Source organism: Pelobates fuscus, chromosome 8 (assembly GCF_036172605.1).
Source record: "Pelobates fuscus isolate aPelFus1 chromosome 8, aPelFus1.pri, whole genome shotgun sequence".
NCBI lineage: Eukaryota > Metazoa > Chordata > Amphibia > Anura > Pelobatidae > Pelobates > Pelobates fuscus.
The window spans coordinates 17330637-17355121 of NC_086324.1; the positions used below are offsets into that span (position 1 = coordinate 17330637).

The following is a 24485-nucleotide window of genomic DNA, read 5'->3' on the forward strand; positions in this document are numbered from 1 at the left end:
AGGTGTAAATATATCCTCACTCTTGTTTCCACTACAATAATTATATATGCTAAAACACTTTGTAGGATTACAAGGTAATATTGCTTTTCCCACTCAGTCAGAACTCCAGTGTGCCTACAGAATTTGGATGGAACTGCATCCGTTGGAATGGGAAGCAACTGGCTACATGGAAAAGGTATATGTGAGGACTGCACAGGATGGGGTTAATGTTAGGACGTGTTTATGTACAGTGGAGAGGTGTGTTATTGCCAGTGTGGGATGGGTTTATGGGAAAAGCACAGTGTTGATCAACAATTTGCAGGATGGAGTTAAAGTTGGGGTAAGGATTGAGCGGTAAGTGGCTCTGAAGGGTCACTCTGATGAATTGGGGGGTTGTGGTTAGAAATTAAATTACCTGGATTAAAGCTTGAGCTGAGCAGGGGAATGAAAAATGGGATTCTTTTTGGGATTGCTAAGAATAAGGGGTGGGGGGTGATAGAGAAGTGGTCCCACTTGAAGGATGAAAGGAAGACTCCACGCACCATAAACAATACAGCTCTCTGCCAGGAGTGTTCTGGTACTCCCTACTGTAAGTAGTCAAACCCTTTTAGAACTATTTGGCTTCTTAAAAATTGCCCCTACCAACCTCCTAAGCAGGAGCTTCCTTTAGTTTGCCTGAGCCAAGCCCTACAATGCATCTGTCAATGAGATAAGCCCTGCACCTCCTGGAACCATAACCACTTCGTCAATGAGATAAGCCCTGCACCTCCTGGAACCATAACCACTTCATCAATGAGATAAGCCCTGCACCTCCTGGAACCATAACCACTTAATCAATGAGATAAGCCCTGCACCTCCTGGAACCATAGCCACTTCATCAATGAGATAAGCCCTGCACCCCCTGGAACCATAACCACTTCATTATTCTTTAGTGTGTGGACTGCAGAATAAAGGGTATCTGTATACATTAAAAGAGATTACATTAGAAATTAAGCTACACATGGGGGGAGGGCAATTTGCTGTATGGAAAGGGTTCATGTGTGGATTGTGGTGACATGAAGGGTAAGGGGATAAAGAGGGGATAATATGGTCATTGAAGGGGTTAATATGAAAGGGGATTAATATCTAACAAATAATAAGTCAAAAAGGACCCTAACACTAGCAGCAGTTCGTTTCCTATTTGAAGTTCTCTACACAGCACGTTCTCTAATTTGCAACACATTTTATATAAGTTATTAACAGTATCTACAGTGGTGGGAATGCAAATTGCTTGATCCTGGCAGAGGGGACAATAAATAAATAAATTAGAATATTATTTCCTGTTAATGTCTATAAGAATTTCTATTTTATCACGCACCCTTGTCTTTTATTTTATTAACACCCACTTAACACTACCAGGTTTTCCAGCAAAGTGGTAATTTATGAGGAATTCAAAGTAAATTTTAAATTTAGGTCCAAATAGCCACATTGTCAGAATTCTCTCAGTCTAGCTGTGATTTGCATTCAGCTAGTGACCTACAATTAGAAATTCACTTTAAAATCACCTTAAATGCTCAATTTAATAAATCACTCTATAAGAATCTACCTCAGACAGCATAGAAAATAAACACATTAACTAGTGTCCTGGAATGTGTGTCCTCTTCCATGACACCATGGATTGCCTGTCACAGGACAAAAACAAGCTGCTCAATAACAGCACTCTTTGGGAGTACCAAGATGGCCGACTATCCCGCCCCCCGACTTGATTGACAGCTCTTTCGAGCTACCGGATTGGACAAGCCGCAAACGTGTGCCCAGTCCCCGGGGTAACGAAGAGGAAGTGACGCTAGTTCCGGGTGTGTGAAGTTCCATCCTGGGATTTGGTGAGTGAGTGTTTTGGGGGCTTATTATAGGTGTCAGAGTGTCAGTGGGGTTTATTGGAGTGTGGTGGGGGGGTTTAATAATAAAGGGTTATGGTGGGGGTAGTATGGGGCGAGGCTTGGCTGTGGGTGTTGGTTATCTGTGTCCCCCCTTTAATTCTGAATAATGTTGTTATTATTATCAGCAATTTAATGTTATTGTTATTATTATCAGCAATTTAATGTTATTATTATTATCAGCAATTTAATATTATTATTATTATTATCAGTAATTTAATGTTATTATTAAATGTCAGAAGAACTGCCTTTCTGGCCCCCATTCTCTATTCAGTGTCCATAATGTGTGTGTATTTTGTAATAACTCTGCCTGCACAAACTATGAAAATATTGTGTGTCTGTCTGTCTGTCTGTCTGTCTTCTGTCATATTAGAAATTATGGAATCACTTGACAGACACCCACCTTTTTGCCACCCAAGATATATATATTATTATTTTGTTTTGCAGCAATAATTAACCTATATCCATGATTTGGCAAGTGAGTTTTTTTTTTATACAACTGTGGTTATTAATTAAACATTTTATTGTGAAATTGATAAATATTGGGCCTAAATAACCCATAGGAATGTTAGCTGAGTTTGGAAAGGTGGTCCACATTTAGTATTTTATCTAAAAATTTCTATTTCATTTTTTTTTCCCCTTTCAATTCCCCTTTTACTAAATAAATACCAACTCAGATAAACATTGATTCTTCGATATTGCATTCTTTAGACCCATATATATACACACAGCTCTTTGGTGTTTACTAATAAACCACTGATTGATTGGATAGCTATGGATCCTAGGCTGAAATGCTTAGTCATTGTGGATAGTTGTTGCATGAAATAGGCTCATATTGTTTAGCATTCTCCGAGTCTCAGTGTTTTATTACCTAATAACATACCGTAATTATAATTTAAGAGCTGTAGTATCACTCCTCGTGTGCTTGCCATGCTCGCAGTGGGCAGCATAAATCTTGGCATTCACAATATGTCAAGGGTGTTGATTCCATGTTCACCAGATGTTGTTGTTCATTAACACCTTCATGCTATTTTTAAACCTATTTCACTAAATATTATCATAAAAAATATATTCTGTGATGTTTAAATATTATAAATAGGATGAATCCTAGTGATCCTTTTTATTCCTGTGTGGATCTTGTAATACGATAAACACAAAATTCATTACTTTTCGATCCCTATGACCCTCCATTAATTGAAGGTGTTTTCATGAACTTCCTACTTCTAGTAGTAAACAGATTAACACTCAACCAGGTGGTTGCTGGGTGTATTTTCCCATATCTCCTAAAGTCCCAAAAGCAGACGATAGCAAAGAATTTGGAGCCGCACACCAGGCTTGCATTGATTGGAGCATCTTAATTTCCAACAAACGTAAGACCCTCTGCCAGGTTTATCCAACCTTTTTGGTGGATTGAAGTCATTCTGCTCTGCTGTTCCGGCTATTTTTATTCTGCTCTTAGAATGACAGTATTTGCAGACATTCAGCTGATTTTGAGGACTATAGAATTTAATCAGATACCCAGCTTCCCTTTGCCAACTTTTCGATTGGCAAAGGATCCTGAGCGTTTTAGTTTCAGTATCCTTGCATTCCAAGATTAGACTGCATTGAACTGAAGATTAAACTTCTGAACTACTAAAAGGTTGCAAAGGGTCTGTGTTTTTTTTGTTTTGTTTCTCGATTTCTGGGGTCAGCCAGTTTTTCTCAAACCACTCTAAACAAGCAAGTCTGATAGTGAAGTAATGGGCAGCACACAAAAACTTATTGAGAAATTTAATCAGCTGATGTATGTATGGCCCAGAGTGTCCCTTTAATTAAAGTCTTCAAAACTGGTTAGTAAAATTCTATTTTTAGTACTGATTTTTAGTTTATATTAATTGGCAAACACCAGCACAATCGGTGTTTAGTAAGTCATCAGCAGTTTACGGAGTTTGTTTCCTTTGCGATGTGCTATAATTACATGAGATGTGTCTTGTAACCAACTACACAGTACTTTGCTTCCTAACAATTTTTGAATTACAGCAGAAATCTATTTTACTTTTTTTTTTTTTAAAGAGCCACTTAAAGTGTTAGTCCAACTCTTCATTACTATTTTATTTATATACTTACCGGTATGTTGTATTGGGCTCTAGTTACTTGCCTCACAAACTCTATTGTAATTGAAAACATTATTAAATTTACATTAACCTGGAATGCAGGGCCTGGCAAAGCTGTAGTCACTGCTTTAGGGTGAGCGGGAATAAAAACAAAATACAAACTAATACAGGACAGTATTTGCAGGCTGGGAAGGAGCACACGAGCAAGGGAGGAAGAAAGAGGACACACAGACTTCTACTTGCAGGTAGCTAACAGCAAGTGTAGAGCCTGATTACATCTGTCGCTATCTTGCAGTACTTGCTGACAACAGATGTCATTTTTGCACAGAATTATCATTCGGCAGCCCTGAACGGAGTGTGCCAGGGGTGCAATTAGACCCAAGCACAGAAGTACAAATTACTCTGTACAGGACGCGTCTCAAGCAGAAACACTGCACATACAGATTGCTTGCTCTGTGATCACTTCTAAAAGCCAAGTTAGACTTGGCTACTTACAGGTCGCCCGCAGCACTCAGGTTGGGAAACATTTACATTGAGGCACTCTTAGTTTTGAGATCTTTGCACAAACAAATGGCTAGCTAAATTTGATTAGGTTCAGTTTTATTTAATTTTGCAAATCAGTCAACCCCTGCAGTGCTGAACACTCTGTACACGCACATGTATAGCGCCGACAAAAATGTCACATGAGCATTTTTATTTTTTTATTTGCCTCCACTGCTATACTACTCACCCTGGTAAATGTTGCAAGGACGCAGGTTATGGTGCTTAGACTTCCCGTTTAGGGATCGACCAGTTATCGGTTTTACCAATATTATCGGCCAATATTCTGTGTTTTTTGGCAATATCGGTATCGGCCAATAAAGATACCGATATTGCCTATAATACATAACAGGACGGTCCTGGGGGCCCGGCAGCAAGCACTTACTTACCTTTCCAGCAGCTTCCTTCCCCTCCCTGTGTAAATCTTGCGAGTCACGCGGCCGTCAGAGCGTTGCCACAGATTACCATGGCAACGCTCCGCGCGGCACACAGGCCGCGAGATTTACACAGGGAGCGGAAGGGAGCTGCTGGAAAGGTAAGTCACAGCTTGCTGCCGGCCCCCACTGCCCATCCATGCCACCTGACCACCAGGGAATGCCATAGCCCCCCTCCCTGGCCAGGCAACAAGCAGGGAAGGGGGACAAAAAATTTAAATAAAACATAAATATTAAACATTAAAATAAAAAATGCCCTCCCTCTCCCCCCATTTTACACAAATCACATCCCTTCAGGAACACACACTTGGCACTATATAAACACACTACACACTGTATATAATGCAGTGTGTGTGTGTGTATATAATGCACACACTACACATTCTGCATTATACACACACACTACGTTATATACACACTGCACACTGTATTCATTATATACACACACTATACAAACACACACACTTTGCATTCATTATATACACACTACACAATCTGCATTCACTATATGCACACTACACACACTGCGTTCGCTATACACACTGCACACACTTTACGCACACTGCATTCACTTTACACATGACACACTACATTCACTATACACACACTGCACACACTCTGCATTCATTATATACACACTACACAAACAGTCACTACATTAACTATACACACTACACAAACACACCCTGCATTCATTATATACACACTGCTCCCCTGTCTAAACACACTGCATCCACTACATGTGGCATGTATATTTTGTGCATTTACCTTTAGAAATAGTTTATTTTTTCAAAATGGTAAATGTACAGAATATCGGCTATCTGCCTGAAAGTTCACAGATAATCGGTATCGGCTCTAAAAAAAATCAATATCGGTCGATCCCGATTCCTGTTTAGGGGTGGTCTATTCCATTTACACCTATAACCAATCTGTAAGGTGCAAAATTCAGTTGAAAACTGCTCGATGTAAAAATCTTCAATTGTGTTGTGAATTTTTAAAATACTGCTCTCTGTTTAGTGAATAATCTCCACAATATACCAGGGAATGTGTTAAGGGAAGGTTTTGTATTTTGCTGTGATTGAAAAAAAATAAGTAAATAATTATAAATGAACAGTTTTATGACTCATCCTCTATTTGCAATAATAATTATTTCTATTCTCTGGGAAAGACACAGAATGGAGTTTCCTGACCTTGGCAAGCATTGCTCAGAATCCACTTGCAAACAGCTAGGTAGGTCAGACAACACATAGTTTGTTTGTTTATTTAAAGAAATCTATTATGTAACACGATAAGTCATTATCGAAATCTGGCAGTTTGTTGGTTGTTTTTTTTTTGTTTTTTTTCTGAATTATGCCTTCTTGTTTTTTTTATGTTTTAAATTCTTTATTTTTGTGGACACTGCATTTATACAGCAATTTTATTTTAAGACATTGCGATACAATATGGCTGAAGCGTAATAGAGTCACAGATAATGAGTGTACAGTGCCCTTTTAAAAGTTATATAGGTATGGTTAAGGAAATCTTTAAAAAATCAAATGAGAAAACAAATAGTCTGGTAGCAGCAAATATAAGATTAGCATCTTCACTCTATACAGAATATGCACAGAGACTGGCTTAAGATGGACACATGAGAATTACTGTTAGTTATAACCAAGCTTATACGTAATAATATGGTAATTTACAATATATGTTGCTGAGATGCTGCCGGAGAGTTATAGGCCAAGCCTAAAACCAGACTATTAAAGGTTAATACCACCACACCAGCGAGAGCTCGGTTACTTCTATGCAAAATTAAGAGAATGAGTGATCAACAGAAATTAAGTAAAACAGAGGAGACGCAGTGCAATCAGTTTGCAATAGAGCTTGATGGTCCAGCGGGCGAGTGAGAATGTTTGAGAGGCAATCAGCCTATGCCCATGCTGTAGAAGGCTTGCAGACACTGCATGTGGGTTAGATCCACTGAGCATGCACCCCATCCTCTCCATAGACCATCCTGCCCTTTGGACCAGTAAGGGAAACACTGCACAATGTCCACAGACCCAAGCAACTAGGGTACGATCCCGGGCAAGATCCTGGTGAGGAGATTTCTCTTGGGCATGTTGACAGTGCTCAGGTTGGAGCCCCCTCTGGGCTGCTGGGCCCCAAATGCAAGGAACAGTCTACGGGAGCGCTGGGAGGTAAAGGCTCAGCTGGTGAGTAAACGTGTGTTGCCCTCATCTCAAGCTGGTGCCAGAATTGCACACATACTTGGTCAAATCAGGAGTAGAAGGCCTCTCTCCAGCCGATCCACCGCCGAGCCTCCTGTGAGCCAGAGATCCCCTGCCATCGTGAGAGCGAATATGCCTTCTTTTTAAAGTTATTGCTTAGATAATCTAGAGAATTTTATCTTGTGTGACTTCCACCTGAGGCTAAGCAAGGCCCATGCAGATTGGTAGAAAATGACCTCCAATTTTTCAATGCACTATATAAAAAATATTAATTAAGGATACTTACCCTCAGCGTTTCTTGTAAATGCAGTTTTACAAGGAATCCTATTTAAGCTACAAACAAAAAGGATTACAGAGTATTTGTTTTATCTATAACTTGTTTTCTTTCTTGTTTGTTGTTGCTGCATGTAACAAAGTGGTAAATATGGAATCTAATGAGGAAATTGTTCTTTGGAATTATTTTGTGTCATGAAACTATGTAAAATCTCACTTTTTTGTTTCATAGATTTCCTGCCTTTAAAATGTGATGCCTGTGAACAAATTTTCTGCAAAGATCACATCACATATGTCCTGCACAACTGTACCTCCGCATATAAGAAGGTAATTCATTGTATATTTACATGTATGTAGTGTAGACACGTGTTAGGTTCTCCTAATAGATTTCTAATATGTTCTGCAGGATGTACAAGTTCCTGTTTGTCCTCTTTGCAATATCCCTATCCCTGTGACCCGGGGACAGACTCCTGATATTGTAGTTGGCGACCATATTGATCGGGATTGCAAATCTGACCCAGCGCAGCAGAAGCGCAAGGTGAGTGGTTTACTGGTAGCTTCTTTGGGTGATCAGAGTCTAATTGAGAACCATGATCTCCCTTTGATGTTTCCTTACACTTTTTGATTATAGTTTTTGGTCTTGGTTGTTTATTTTACTATGAACATTTGTTTTCTTCTTCAGATTTTCACCAATAAGTGTGGAAAACTGGGCTGCAAGCAGAAAGAGCTCATGAAGGTGATTTGTAACGACTGTCATGGAAACTTCTGCCTCAAACACAGGCACCCCCTTGATCATGACTGCAAAGGGAGGAGTGCCCCAACCTCCATGGCTGGGTGAGTGTGACCATCTGCCACAATCATATTGAAAGTTCCTTGTAAAGGCAGAACGTGGGCAAAATTCTAAAAGTGATTCAATCTCTATGGAAACAAATAGTTACTGTTACTCTAGACTGCTGAAACTTTGCCAAACATGTTTTTTTCATATAACCCTAATTTTTTGTGATTTGCTGACTTTGTTTAAATAATTAGGTTAGTTTGTGTTTATCCTCCCCCACCCCCCCCCCCCCAAAAAAAAAAACAAAAAAACTGTATAGAATTGTCAAATAATGATTGCTATAGACAGTCCCTTGTAGCAGAACAGTCAGTTTTCCCAAACCTCAATAAGCACATTGTAAATGTTCTCTGGGTTATATTCTGCAACATGTGTTGTGTTGTGTTGTGTTGTGTTGTGTTGTGTTGTGTTACCAACATAGCTTCTCTACGTGCTTGTGTTCTCTCTGGCCTTTTCCTCCTCTAATGCTGGGCACTCAGGCATCCCCCCTTAATTCTGTGTACCTACATGGGCATTTAGATCACATATATCTAAACATTGTGTAAATCTTGACAGCCACACATTTAAAAAAAAAAAACTGTATTTTGCCAACAAAAACTTTAGTCAGATGTTGCGTTACAAATAAATCTCCCAAGCAACAGTTCCTCTTTAAATTAACATTGAATAAAATAAAAGTGAACTATTATTTAATAATAATATTTCAGCTGGTAACTTTTAACTTGTTTGCAGACATGCAGCATTTATGAGGAATCAGGCCTCGACTTCAAAGACTTCTGTATCTTCGAGCTCCGCAGCCCCCCGACCTGCTGCCCAGCTGCAACGCAACAGGTAGAGTACCTTCGTATGTAGGCGGAACACTTAGTGTAGCAGACAGAGTAACTCAAAATGTCAGGTTTTAATAAAACACTGTTTTTGCTTAGAGTACCCCTTAGTGGCATGCTCACAAGACATAAAAATAATAATTAAGAAAGAAATAATAATATACCTGTGATCCCACACCAAAGCCAAGTTCTCCCTCTAGCCCGATTCTTCTCTGGTGATGCCATTCCCTCTCACTGTATTGGTAGGAGGGACTGACGGGAGGACTAGTGCAGTATATAGGGTTGCCACCATTGGACATCTGTAGCCAGCATGCTATTCTCCCACAGACACTAAATATACACAGATTTAACATTAGCCGGCCTGTGTAATTACACTTCTAGAGGTGGAGTTACACCTCGAACGGCACCAGGCGTATGTTCAGTGATTCACACGCAGACTCTATGCACCATTACCACTTCAAATCAGTGAAGTAGTCATGGTGCTTGGAGTAACCCCCTAAAGTAGCGAGCAAAGCAAGAACATATCAAGTGAACTAGCTCAAGGAGTGGGCAGCACATGGGATATATCAGTGTTTACCCTTTAAAGAGTGAACTTAAACTGAATATAGATTTTATATATATATATATATATATATATATATATATATATATATATATATATATTCTTCATATATTTTAAGGATTTCTTTAAAGAAAATATCACAGAAGCCATTAGGTGGCAGTTCACCATATGTATGCCTTTTCCATTGATAATTTAATGTATATCTTCATGTTTTTCAGGGCCAGTGTTCCTATTGCTAGGCTCCCTAGCGTCCAGCCTGCGGTCCCTGTAGCAGCAGCCTCTTTGCAGAATGGTTTGGTTAGTATGCCTTACCTCCCCTAGACCGTAAGCTCATTTGAGCAGGGTCCTCATCTACCTATTGATCCTGTAACATTTCGTTATTGCCTCATTTGTTAAATTTTAATGTAAAGTGCTGCGGAATAAGCTGGCACTATATAAATACCAATAATAATAATATGCAGCCCACTACCCAACCTCCAGCTACCTCTAGCATTCTCTAACAACCCCCCTTACACAATCTCCAACCACTCACAGCAGCGACACATTGCAAAGATGTCTATCCCCTCCAGCAGTCCTCTGGTTGTATAATTTATTATTTTTAAAAACATTTTTTTTTTTTTTTTTTAATTCTTTATTTTTGCAGTGCACATGAGAAACATACAGGCACATGGTACCCCAAAGGCAATCCACATGCATATTTCAAAACAAAGAATACATAGCATAGAGAGCATTAGGGTATAGTAGTACGGTGCACTATTTTTTATATTTATATATATATATGAACACGCTTAAATCACGCTGTTTAGGCATTGTATAAATTGAGATTCTATTAACATCACGAGAAAAAACAGGAAGATAGCTTTGCAATAGAATTATCAGTTGCTGCCCACGTTAGGTTAAACAACACAAATTGTTTTGTCTTTTAAAAAAGGACATGAAAACAACAGCGTGTGTATCATTAGCATTTTACATTAAGCATGCTAGGCTAGTAGTGAGTATGTCAGATTTAGTTACACTTAAATGTGTGGTAGGCTGAAGTTCTCAAGATTGCGTACATGTGCTGTTTTCAAGTAAACTAGACGCTAGTTAGTCGTAATATGCAATATGTACAGTTGTAGTCAGCCTGATCTAGTAGTCATACACATACAATTCCTGCCGACTCTAGATAGTGACGAAATTAAACTTAGTCTAGCTAAAAACAGATTGTACACAAGTATTGAGATTTAGCCTTGCAGGCGAATTTAGTTACAGGATAAATGAGGGCATTACCACCCAGAGGAAGTCCACCGGCTGCAGATTATGTGCGCCTATTAGCGGGCTTAGCGTTGTGCCCAGAGTCCTATGGTCACCCAGTGCTTGTCGCCAGCAGGTCTCACTGTGGCCAGATGTCAGAGTCTTGCGGTGGCGGTTCGGTGCGGTAGATCTCTGGGCGTGATGGGAGTCGTTGAGGTGGGTTATTTATCCGGGGTAAGGCTGCTCTCCTGCTCTTTGTTTCGGCTGCATTTGTGGTTCCGCTGTTCTGTGCTGGTAAACGGGCAGTTCGATTCACCGCCATCTTTCCTGGCTGTCGCAGGGTTGTTGGTAGCTGTGGGTCGTGCGGTGTGTGTAACTTGAGGCAGGCTTCCGTTTAGGCCTGTGCTGCTGCTCGCCTGTCTCGTGGCGTGTGCAGGTTTAAGGTTGCCTGTTGGGCAGCGATGAGGCAGAGCCACCAGTTCCTCTGGTCCCATGAGCCCGTGCTTGTCGGTCACGCTGAGTGTTTCGGGCTCCGCTGGAAGGAAGGCCCCTCTGAGGACTCCGGCGCACGCGGCAGCTGCCATCTTAGGTGGTGCAGTCGGACCCTCAAGTGTGGTTGCAGTACCTTTGAGCTCCGGTGGTCAGATCTCCGGGTGGGGACCGGGATCACCCCCCCGGTCCATGGGGGGGAAACAGGGCCGGGTCCGCCCAGGTTCATGCTCCAGGCTAGGCGCTGTATGACAGGATAGTGGGGCGGCGGCGGCCGTCCGCCCCACTCACCACCGGAGAGGGCCCCAGATGGGACCACGGAGTATTCTCCTCCAGGGGACTGCAGCTTGGTAAGCCAGCCTCTCCCTGGTTTCAGCCGGCCTTCTGCTTTGGTCAGTGTTGCTGTCGGTCAGTTTTTTCTGGCGAGAAATGTAGGTTTTTAATGGTTTTTGAGTTGTGTAGCAGGAGCTTCTCTTGCCTGCGACCGTCCAGCCAGGCGGTCCGGCCCCGCCCCCCCACATTTTTATTTTTTTAAATCTGCATTTCACATATTTCCTTCTTAATTTTTTTTTTTTTTTTTTTCAATTCTTTATTTAAACGCCGACCGGCACACTGTATCACAGTACTTTTGGCCTGCGCAGAGGCCCAATCACAAGAAGCATCTTAATAGGTGTATTATAGAAAGGAAGGGTACGTTAGTGCATATAATGATACTTTACATGAGGCTTGCGCAGAAGCCTTTCAAGGATATCTTTGTGTTGTGCCAAGTCCACGTGTATTTAAGTTTTGTCTCAATACGCTGATTCCATGCAAACATCGGTGACAATTGAGCATCGAGACATAGATAAATAAAAAATTACAAACAAAATATAATATATAATATAATATATATACAGTATAAAACATAATACTTAAAACCTGTAACAGTGGGTATGTCATGCTGTTTATTAATTTTTCTTAATTCTGAACTATCGGAGTTGGGACTAAGCTCAGTATGTTATACGTCATATTGTTCCCAGAGGGCCCAAGTTTTTTGGAAGGTGGCGCTAGAGTCGCGAACCTGTGCGGTTAACTTATCCATCAGGTAATTATCCCTGATTTTGGAGAGAACTAGGGAGATCGGGGGTACTTCGTGTTTAATCCAGTATTGTGCTAACGCTCTACGAGCTGCCAAGTTAAGCATGTTTAGTAGTTTTTGGTCGTGTTTATTTAGTCCCTCTGTGGGCCTCGATAGCAGGCACGCCCAAGGATCTGGTGTTATCCTGCGTTGTAGTATATTCGAGGTTAGGTCTGCAATATTTCCCCAGTACACTTTAACCTTGGCACAGTGCCACCACATATGAATGTACGTGCCCTTTTCTCCGCAGAGCCTCCAGCAGGTGTCTGTGGGGCTTAATTGCATGTGGCACTGTTTGACAGGGGTCGTGTACCACCGAAGTAGTATTTTGTATGCTTGTTCCTGAAGGGCCGTGCATATGGAAACTTTTGCATTAGCCTCCCAGATATCCTGCCAATCTGTCCCCTCTAGTGTCTCCCCTAGGTCCGCCTCCCATTTGTCGGTGTATGTTTGAGTGCCCCAGGTCCCTGATTCTAGGCATATATGATTGTATAGTAGTGAGATTAGTTTGGTTGGCATACGCTCTTGTAAGCATATTTTCTCAAAGAAAGTGATCGGCTTGGCCATTGCCGTTCTGACTACTCTAGTCTGTGCGAAGTCCCTAATCTGGACATATCTGAAGAAGTCACTTGTTTTTAGTGGGGCCAGAGTTTGCAGGTGTTGGTAGGATACCAATTGGTTGTTTGTGAACAGATGTGTGTAACGTTGTAGGCCTGTGGCTTCTATGCCGTGAAAATCTTGCTTAATTTTTTTTTTAAAAACCAGTCTTTCTGCATTTACTCTTTAACAATATGTATCCGATAATATAAAGTGGATTCTACCAACGATTTCAAGCATTCTATTTTATTTTGTAAGAATACTGGGTGCCTCTCCATTGACTTATTGTGCAGTGTTCAATCTGGTTGTGGCAGATAAATATTTCATAATTGCTGTTCTGGGTTCACTGTTTAGATAGAGTTTTGTTTTCAAGAGAAGCAATATGATATGGAGTTGTATAATATCCTGTGTTTATCCAAAACACTGCTCTTCTGAAATCTAACTTAGCCTGTTTTAGTATATTCACCGTGGTTTAATTAAAATAGGGGAAACAAATGTAACAAATCAAAGCCCAAGTGTGTGTGTGTGTGTATATATATATATATATATATATATATATATATATATATATATATCTTCAAATTACAGTGGTACCTCGGTTAACATAATTTTCGGTTTACAAATGAAAATCCATTGAAAATAATGCCTCGGTTTTTACAAACTTTTGTTGCAATACAAAGCAAGTTTCCCCAGGATGCATTGCGCCTGGGAGGTTTATAGCGCCGCCCAGTCCATGCTGGAGTCTGTGGGTAGCACGTGGGATTGAGTGTGGAGGTGTTGGAGCGACTTTTGCATTGAGATTTGGAGTCATTCTGGAAATATTTTGCAGCGGTTTTGGGACTTTTTGGAACTTTTTTTTCGTGCATTTCTCAAGCGGTGGAAAGGTAGGGAGCTGAGCTTCGTCGTTTGCATGCCTTTTACTGTGTGTTCTGCATTGTGAGTTTGTTTCCATGCCAGCTCATTTTGACTTTTTTCTGACCTCCAGAACGGATTAATTGGTTTTCAGTGCATTTCTATGGGAAACCGCGTTTTGGTTTACACATTTTTTGCAATACGAAACGTCCTTCCGAACGGCCAGAGCATCAGTGACTATAACTCTCAGTTCAGCAGATAAAATAAACGCTTCCCATGCGAATGAAATAGCTTTACCAGACGATTCCCTTAGTAAAGCATACGAATACCCAAACATCAGCCGGAATCAAGAAGAAGGGTGCAATAGAACTGACCTTTAATTATGCCACACTGGCTTTTATGCAAGTCCCACAGGGAGGGACATGGTACATCCAATCATTAACAAGGAAAACATAAAACACTCCCAGCACAAACATACAATTCCCTCCCCTAGTCCTGGAGATAATCAAGTCTGATAAAGTAATAACTGAATTATCTCCAGGCAGAAAAAATACAGTTTTACCCAATATTTTGAACACCCCTTTATACATATGGTATCCCCACAAATAATATGTCCCCTGATAGCCCCGATCTGGGTGACCAACATATTCAAATTTCACCCAGATCGGTTCAGGGGTTCTCAAAAAGTATGGAAGTCTTTCGTGCCCGGCTAACCACGAGGTTGCTGCCCAAAACCGTTCCACGAGTTTTTTTTTTTTTTTTTTTGCCGGTCTAGTTCGTAAAGTTGCAAAAAACGAATAATTCCAAGAACGGTTCCCCTTGGCTCTAAGCAGCGATTGTTCCCCTCATAGGAATGAATAAAAGTACAGAACAGCTCTCTTCTAGCTGTTCGGGAAATAAAGATTCAGCATTCGTATGTTGGGACCGGTGTTCGGGAAGTAGAGTGTCCGATTTTAGTTCCAGACACTCAACGACCAAGTCCCGCTGCCTTTGTTCGCACAGAAAAAGATGCACAGGTAGAGGGTTCAATTGAGGCATGCTGTGAAGTTAACGAGCCGGGGGGTGGTCTGTTCGGTAGTTACATCTACCGAATGAAAAAGGGGAGAAATACCGAACACAAAGAGGGATTTCTTCACATTCGTAAACCAAGGTACCCCTGTATAGTCCGCTTCTAGATTGTTACTTTTAAAGACTGATCTCTCCAATGCTACTGTATCTGTTTTTATTATACTTTTTATAAATTTGATTCTGTAATAAAGCATTACTACACTGTTCCTTCAGTCTTTCCATTCCACCTGTCATCCCTGCAGTCTTACTGTAACACACTGGTTTCTAACTGCATCCCTTGCACCGTGTATGCCGGCAGACTATGGTTGTGATTGTGTCTGAATTCTAGTATTTTTCTTTCTCTTAGTCAGAAGAAGAGGCTCTTCAGAGAGCTTTGGAAATGTCACTAGCCGAATCTGCAGCCAGCGTGACGCATCAGAGCAGGTAAAAATCTCTGACTTCCATTTCTGTTGGCGTATTATTAGTGTCTTTGTTATAGAAACATGATAGGTGGGGTGAACCTTAATAAAAAATAAATAAAAGGATCCATGCATCAAGGTGTCCAGAACAAAATATCTCTCTAAATATTTTCTCTGTGCTAAGCAACCCTATTCTCTTGGTGTAAACTGACACGCTTTAAAGACCATCTTCAGGGCTGTCTTTAACGCGGAGCAAACAAGGCAGCTGCCCCGGCCTAGTTACTCCTGGGTGGCCCAAAGCAGCTGCCCCATGGGCCCCCTGCTCGCAACCAGGACTGAACAGCCCACTGTGATACTGAGAAATTTCCTGGTGGGCTGCAGCAGGTGAGGTAATCAGGGGACCCGGCCCTTTAAGAGTGCTCTGGACCGGGCCCCTGTCTTCCTGCCTGCTGGGAGGAAGTGAGGTGAGGTCACTTCCTCCCAAGTAAAAGGGTGCTGCTGGGGAGGAGGAGGCACACACCGAGAAAAAGGAGAAGGAAAGGGACTGGGGTAGCCATGTTCCTCAGACTACCATCAACCTCCGACATTACGGGCTCCCACTGGACCCCAGGGAAGCCACCCTTCTGTAAAGGTAAGGAGACAGGAGGGTGGCTAAACTATGTAAATTGGTATTTGTGTGTGTGTGTGTGTATTTGACTGTATGTGTGTGTCTATCTGGCTGTGTTTCTGTCAGTGTGTGTGTACCTGGCTGTGTTTCTGTCAGTGTGTGTATCTGGCTGTGTTTTGTGTGGGTGTGTGTATCTGGCTGTGTTTTGTGTGGGTGTGTGTACCTGGCTGTGTTTGTGTGGGTGTGTGTGTGTACCTGGCTGTGTTTGTGTCAGTGTGTGTGTACCTTTTGTGTCTGTCTGTGTACTTGTGTGTTTGTGTATGTGTACCTGTGTGTGTAAATGAGTGTCAGTGTGTGTATCTTTGCGTGTGCAATGCATACATCCCATCATTCCTGTACCAACACTGCACACAAATACACTACTACACGTGTACCTGTGTTCCTGTGTGTATCTTAGTGTGTGGGAATGTGCCAGGGGTTTTATCTGTGTGTGTGTGTGTGTGTGTGTGTATTCGCCAGTCTGTTTATGTCCGTTTTGTGCATGTGTCCAGATTTGTGCATGTATCTGTGTGTTAATGTGTATGTATATCTGTGAATGTATGTCATACATCCCAGCAATCAAACACAACATGTAAACATTACATACAAACAAACAAACCCCTGAATTCAAATTTAAAAAGTATATAAAAACACACCCCTTCACACAAATACCAATACTACACCCTACATGCACACCATACTCTATATAACAACACGCTCACATTCAAATGCACAAACATGCTCACAAATACAGCCCTGCAATAATGGTCAAATGGTAGATCCCCAGCTGGCATAGCATCGTGGGAATTGTACAACAGATGAGGATCTATCTTTTCTCCACTCTTGTGCTAGAGGGGAGGCCCAAAAAATATCTTGCACCAGGGCCCTGTCTACATTAGTTCTGCCACTGTGTTGGGTTGGAGGGCGTGATTGCATGCCACTGGGTGGAAGTGTGTGGGGGGAGGGCAGGTCCAGGAGCCCAAGCAAATGCTTGCCCAGGGTCCAATCAATGTTAAAGATGACCCTGATCATCTTTCATGATTTTTTTATTTATTTTTTTTTTAAAACCCAAATTGACACTTTATCTTTGCAAAGTCATGTTGTGTTTTTAATCATAGTACAATTATGTGTGAAATTCACCATTCTGGCTATATTTTATTTATTTATTTCTAAAGTTACAGTATATATGAAAAATTGACATAGTGCCACTGTATAGAAAAAAAAAATCAGTCTCTTGGCTGTGATTGGCAAATTACTTGATATGCATACATTTCATTTGATTGTAAATATAATGTTGATTTCTTAATTGAATGCACTGTGTTCTATATAATCTGCATACATGTAAGGACTAGAAATATGGCACTATGGGTATTTTTAATGTCCTCAAATGATAAGGCAACATACCGCAATTCTTAGGATTGCCCATGGGTGTTTTCACTTGTATAATTTGCGCACTGGACAGCGGAGTACAGAGCCACCCACCACGTTGATTTATAGAGAACATTTTAGTGGAATAGATTTTCAGGATCTCTAAATGTTTACATATGTAGGCAGTGCATTTCAGCACATTGTATAAATAGTTTAAGCTGACCTTATTCGAATTGTCTTCACTTGCTTTTTAACTTGATGGACGTCAGCCAATTTACATACAGAGTTTTTCAGTAGTGTGTGAATTTCAAATTGTTGAACAGATTCCAAAAACTCTTTGTCAGCTAGGTTTTTTATTTTTATTTTTTGGTTCCTCTCTTGCTTTTTGCATTTTAAGCTTATGAGGAAATCATCCCCTATGCTTGTTTTCTCTAATCAAACTGAGAAAATGGGCAGTTAATAAGGACGGGGAATCAAGTGTATGATGGGAAACTCCATGTCCGGCTTCAGACAGGAGACCGAAAATGGAAATATATTGTTTACACATAATGACTCTCCTTGTTCTTTTCTGTTACCAACCTATTGTTTGGTTTGGGTTTTTTTTTCCCAGCTCCCAAGAAGATGAGGATTTGGCTCTGGCCAGAGCTCTGTCAGCCAGTGAGGAGGAGTACAGGAGACAGCAGGCAGTGAGTAATCCAAATAAATATATGTATAAACATTTTCTACACTATAATATTTTGTCTGTTAGTGTCATAAAGCTGGAGCAAATATTGAATACAAAAGTTAAAATCAACTTTTGTGTCTTTAAAAGCACGTCTGTTGAAAACATACAGAACGCCTCTCACAGCTTATCAGGCGGTAGGACGGCTGTGACTGTGTCAGCAATTGTTGGGTCCCTTTCTCTCGCTTTCAGTAAAGAGGCCCACACTAGGATCACATCTGTTGGGTAAAGGGAAAAATAGTGGTAAAAATGACAAATTCTATACACTGACCTCAGTACACTGTAGATAAAGCATTTATGCATCTCGTTTTCATGACCTATTGACTTCTCACTAAAAATCACAACTTTGCAAACATTCACCCCATCCTCTCTTATTACACAACCTCAGCTCTTAAAGGTGTTGGAGGATGCCGGCCAGAATGGGAGACATTAGAGAAGGGTGTAGAGGAATTTGCAAAAAGCGAAACATGGAAGGTATGATTTATTAAAAAGTAAGCCAATTGTCCATCTTGAACTTTCGCAGCTCATTTTATTAATCAGTGATTGGAACTTCAGTTCTCAGGATTTTATTGTGCAGACAGCAGGATCAGTAATCTACAATTCATTTTACATTTAGAGGAACTGTCAATCTTCTCTCTTTGATATTTTAAGGTATTCATCGTCACAGTAAACACTGTTTCTGCATATTATTATTATTGCCATTTATATAGCGCCAACAGATTCCGTAGCGCTTTACAATATTTTGAGAGGGGGGATGTAACAATAAATAAGACAATTACAAGAAAACTTACAGGAACAATAGGTTGAAGAGGACCCTGCTCAAATGAGCTTACAGTCTATAGGAGGTGGGGTATTAGAAACATTAGGATAGGAAATATCAAGTAGGAGTGAAGCAGAGCTGGAGGAGAGAGCAAAGCACTATCCCATAGGAGAGAGCAAGAGACAGGTATGTAAGAGAGAGATTACTCTCGGAGGCCATACGCTTTCCTGAAGAGATGGGTTTTAAGGCCCTTCTTAAATGATTGAAGACTAGTCTGATGGCAGTAGGCAAGTTATTCCATAGGAGAGGAGCCGCCCGTGAGAGGTCCTGCAAGCGCGAGTTGGCCGTACGGGTGCGAGCAGCGGTCAGGAGGTGGTCGCGGGCAGAGCGGAGGGTACGAGGAGGGGCATACCTCTGGATCAGTGAAGAGATATAAGAGGGGCTGGAATTGTTCAGTGCTTTAAATGTATGGGTTTATTGTTTAGTGAATGGATCCCAGTGACTTACTTGCAGCTGTTATCATCCCAGAAGCTGACTGAGCTCTACGAGTTTGGGTTGGTGAGCTAGAGCCAGTGTTCTGCCTTGGCATATGTGATTTTAAGATTACATTTACCTTGTACATTATAAAGGATATAGGACTTTTCTGGCGGTGCTTTTTACATTGTGTATTGTTTTACAGTATGTAAATATTGTATTTTTATACTTTGGCAGTTGATAAATTATTTCATGTTACCACCTTACCTTTTACTTTATTGCAGGGCACTAATATAAAATGATACCCATTTTAGAGGATACCCAGAATATCTATCCTCCGCTCGATGTGTAACCAATATTTTCTTTTCTTTTCTCTTTTTTTATTTTTTATATTTATTTATAACTGTGATGTTTATTCAGTAAAGTGAGACTGTTCAGAAATTAAGTTTAAATTGTGTTTAAATTTCAAGGCCAACCTAGCCAAACTGGAAGCATGGTTGATTTTGAAACATTTTTAAGTTTGTCTATTTTGGTATTCACTTTAAAGGAACAATCCGGGCACCATAACAATTTAATCAAAATCAAGTTGTTATGGTGCCAGGAGCCCCCTGGTGCTTTTTTAGCTTTAGGGGTTAAACCATACATGAATGGTAATTTTGCTCTTGAGTGCCATTCCTCCCTGTAACTGTCCACTTTCTCTAATTCTGATCCAGATAAGTTCATAAAATGAATGCAGAGCTACTGATTGGCTTAGAGCATCAGCTGCCTGCTTTAAGCTAATCAGCGGCGTGCATGCCTGACAGCATTCTGTGCTTCCTGGATCAGAATTAGTGAAAGCAGATGTGGATGCTTACAGGAAGGAACGACACTGGAAAGCCAGCTTAGGGGTTAACCTGTTCCTAAAAGGTTTAACCTCAAAAGGTAAGAAAGGACTAGGCTGCTCCTGGCACCATAACAACTTAATTTTGATGAAGTTGTTATGGTGTCCAGAGTGTTCCTTTTTAACGTCATTTTTTTAAAGGTACGACAGTTCTCACCTTGGTGATTAACCCTGATTGTATTCAGTACTGATATGTAGAGTACACTTCATAACAAAATGTGAGCTGTGTATTTGCAATAGCGTGGATTCTACAAGATTTTGAACAAAGCCCAAACTTCTTAAAGGAACCGTATCATGTCCTTCAGAGATAAGGATAGAGATCTTAAACAGCAAACATGTCTAATAATTTTTTTTCTCTTTGAACACGCTATCCCAGCATTATGTGCAACAGATTACAGCTCTGATATAATGCTGGTAACTTTTCTTTTCATGTCTCCATTCAGGGACAAACTCGGGATGCCAAACAGAGTACATGCAGCCTGTCTTAGCGCAGAACTTGATGATCAACTAACACTGGGCTCAACCGGATCATTTAATGTAAGGGATGCAAGATTTACCAGACCTAGCTCCGCCAGAGCGAATATACCACCGGGGACCGTCTTAAAACACAATTTGCTGCTCTCCATGTGTAGAATACACATCAGCTGTAGAGTCTTTGTTCAGAATGTGCTGACCCTGGGCCTCTGATTTCATGTGTGGTTTGCAAGAGTAATGGAGGCCACAAACAACCAAAGAAATGCTAAATGTGCAGCCAGTCTGCTAATTCAGGGTTTGTGCCAGTAAACACTAACTGCGCCTTATTACGCAAAAAAGAAAGCCGCACTGAACCATTCCTGACACAAGGCAATATTTGTGTAAACCTGACCGGAAGCCAACGATATATACGGTGCTGAACTTTTTATAGACTTTTTTTGAAAATTGAGAACTAAGCTCCCACATGAAGATGGACCATTGGGCTATTCAAATCAAGCCCTGAAGGGTCACAAGCAAGGATTAAAGAACCACAGGCACCATGATGTTTGCTGGCTTTATTATTCCCATAAAGTTTGGTTTAGCATTGAGATATTAGTGGGAATGCTAGAATCTGCTTACCCCTGTCAAAGACAGCCCTTTGGGTTTATTCCCTAGTAGCCAAGTTCAAAGCTTCTTTGGTCAAATCACTGGTTAGTAATTCATCCAAATGATCCTTAAACAAGATTATTCAGTAAATTTTCAATGGTCGGGATTAAAAAAAAAATTGGCAAACTGAAGAGATTTCTACTAGTTATCGTTCGAATCTGTCCTGTGCGGTTCAAGAAATTCCCTGATCAGTTCCTGGTAATTTGCAGTTTAGTGCATAATCCAGCAGGTGAATATTTAGCACATTGCTGAAGTATAATTTTATAAATTGGAAAAATCCAAAAAATCCTAACATCAGACAGGACTCTGATCCTGAGAGATTGATTTACACGCAGATTGTCTTTGCATAGACATGGTCCGACTAGTAGATTGACTCCCACTAGCTCCCTTTGATTGTAAAATTAAATCCTTTACTGCTGGATAATAAGTCTGTATATCCATCACAGTGATGGCTATTCTTTGGCACTGTGTTTGTTGTAGACTAGATGTCCCATGATCCTCAGCTCGGCTATCAGCTAGCAATTGTAAAAACTTCAACCACAGTCATACTTTCAAGAATGTTTGTTTTTATTTTTTTAATTGAATTCAAATTTGTAGTCATTTTACTTAATTGAGCAAGTCGGAAAATATGCAACTGTGCATTTTCCCATCTTTTCTATTTTAGTCTAAATATGTAAATTCTCCAAATGTCCTAGTTGAGTGGATAACAAAGTATTCTTTATCCAGTCTCACATATACCCACCTTGATGAACGACAATTCCCATCTTCCCATCTGTTTTTGAGTTTGGAGATCCACAATTGATGTAGGTGCTGTTGATGTTGTGCTCATCAAATGGAAAGATCAGGGATCTCTGTGCAACCTTCTACTTGTTCAACCTCAACTCCCATCATTTTCAGCCATTCTATGGAGCCATGGATAATGATAGAAGTTGCAGACGAGCAGCAAAGACCACAGTTGGCCAGCCATGTTCTAGCTATAATGTAAGCATGTTTGTTAGTGATTATCCCAACTTCACTTTTTTGTTTATCAAAGTGTCTAACATTGTACCCGTTTATGTATTCTATGTTTTGTGTGTTTACAGCTGTGTTTGTATTTTAATTACAATGAAGGGCAGCACTGTTACACTTTAAAAAAAAATATATATATATTGTTACTGGTTTTATGTCATATGACCAAGCATTAGAACGGCTTAATTTCTGGCGGGTATGAAATCAGAATTGAGTGTTGGTAGGGATGGTATGAAGAGTTCTAGGAGTTGTAATATTGAATACGCACATTTAGATCGATCAGTTATAAAACTCTTGTGTGTAGTGGAAATGCAGCAACCACATTAGCAGACTAAGGGCACTGGGAGTTGGATTCCACCAGCTGCTTGAGGGCAGAAAGTCGCTTGTCCCTGTGTAGCACACTGATACTCTGACTTCTGGCCACTATAACTAACAATGCTTTCCATATAGGATTATTCTGTATCCAGTCTTATACTGCTGAAGTACCCCACATGCATTATAAAGCCTGCAAACTCTGTATAAATGATATGCATATTATTCTATTTTTATTTAATGATGCAGAAGGACAGAAATCTGTTTACAATGACATGTTCCATTGATGCTGTGATTATCAACTTGTGTAAAAGTTGGAAAAACTGGCTTTCTCTCCTTGCTTTTCCTGACTATAACTGAACACTGCGTTTCCAGCTGCTATCTTATTTTAATTTATAACAACCAAATAAATTATGAATGTAAATGCGTACCCCATCTGTTTTCGCTCATTTCTCGCTTGTTTTACAAAAGGGTCACGTTCATAACTCTTTTAGTTACTATTTAATTTTTTTATGTAAATCGTTCTCGGGTCCCTGTAGTTTAGCATTTGCTAGACAAATTGTATGTTTTGACATTTTCCGATAGTCAGGACAGCTCAGGTGGGTTTGATCCCTGCATAATTTGTTTATCACTGCACTGAAGAATATTTGATATATAAAGACAAGCCTGTGTAGCCCCAGGTGGATTATTACATGTTTCAGACATTTATATAAACACAGCGGTTCTCCAAGCACACTATTCTGCGATCCATGCTGACCTGGGGTTTTAATTGGATTTTGTGCAAGTTGTTTGGTCTATTTACTAATCAATATGCTGTGGTGGATAGTTGACAATTTATTTAAAAATGTAGAACAAAGTTCAGTCTGAAAGCTATCGATTTGGCATTGAGTTCAAGATTCATTCATGCTTCACTATTTTGACCAAAATTCCGTCCACATACCTCAAATCACTCCTTAAAGGGAAACTCCAGTGCCAGGAAAACGATCCGTTTTCCTGGCACTGGAGGGTCCCTCTCCCTCCCACCCACCAATCCCCGGTTACTGAAGGGGTGAAAACCCCTTTAGTCACTTACCTGAGGCAGCGGTGATGTCCCTCGCCGCTGTCTCCTCCTCCCTGTTCTTCCGTCAGCCGGTGGGCGAGACTGATCCCACCCACCGGCCGAGGAGACCTAATGCGCATGCGCATTACGTCTCCCCATAGGAAAGCATTGAAAACGAATTTCAATGCTTTCCTATGGGGATTTGAGCGACGCTGGAGGTTACACAAAATGAATACAGATACATTGTGTCTCAGTCCAAAATCACTATAGCTACATTTTATTGTCTCCCCAAGGTGCACAAGGATTTGTGTAATCCCCCGGAGAGACCTATTGTTTCTGGCAATCACAGCCTAACAGAGAGAGCAAGTCAATTTCTAGACAAGTTGTTACAACCTCTAGTACAGGGCCTTAAGTCCCATATACGGGATACTAAACAGACTTTATTGGTTCTAGAACACCTTACGGTGCCACCTTATACGTCCCTGGCGAGCTTGGACGTGGTGGCACTGTACAATAATATCCCACACGACAAAGGCCTAGCAGGGGTGGCTTATTTTCTCGAAAAGACTGAGTTTTTCAATGAACAGGAACAACGGTTCATTTTGTCATTGTTAAAATTTGTGTTAACACACAATTACTTTACATTCAATGGCAAATATTATTTACAACTAAGGGGCACTGCCATGGGGTCTTCATGTGCACCCAGTTACGCCAATCTCTACCTGGGATGGTGGGAAGAAACTATGG

The 24485-nt window shown here is 40.7% G+C and overlaps 1 protein-coding gene across 3 annotated transcripts; it reads left to right on the forward strand.

Moving 5' to 3' along the window:
- The first annotated feature begins 1774 nt into the window (after positions 1-1774).
- On the forward strand, positions 1775-23129 carry ZFAND2B (zinc finger AN1-type containing 2B). 3 transcript variants are annotated; one of them, XM_063429331.1, is made up of 10 exons: positions 1775-1841; positions 6131-6192; positions 7675-7769; positions 7849-7980; positions 8125-8276; positions 9004-9102; positions 9876-9954; positions 15360-15436; positions 18036-18111; positions 20704-23129. In XM_063429331.1, the coding sequence occupies exons 2-10, from the start codon at positions 6138-6140 to the stop codon at positions 20746-20748; spliced, it is 810 nt and encodes a 269-aa protein (XP_063285401.1). In that variant the 5' UTR covers positions 1775-1841; positions 6131-6137; the 3' UTR covers positions 20749-23129. The 3 variants fall into 3 exon arrangements, with proteins under 3 accessions (XP_063285401.1, XP_063285403.1, XP_063285402.1); XM_063429332.1 differs by lacking the exon at positions 1775-1841 and adding an exon at positions 3247-3265; XM_063429333.1 differs by lacking the exons at positions 9004-9102; positions 9876-9954; positions 15360-15436; positions 18036-18111; positions 20704-23129 and having other exon boundaries at positions 8125-8280.
- The last annotated feature ends 1356 nt before the right edge of the window (positions 23130-24485 follow it).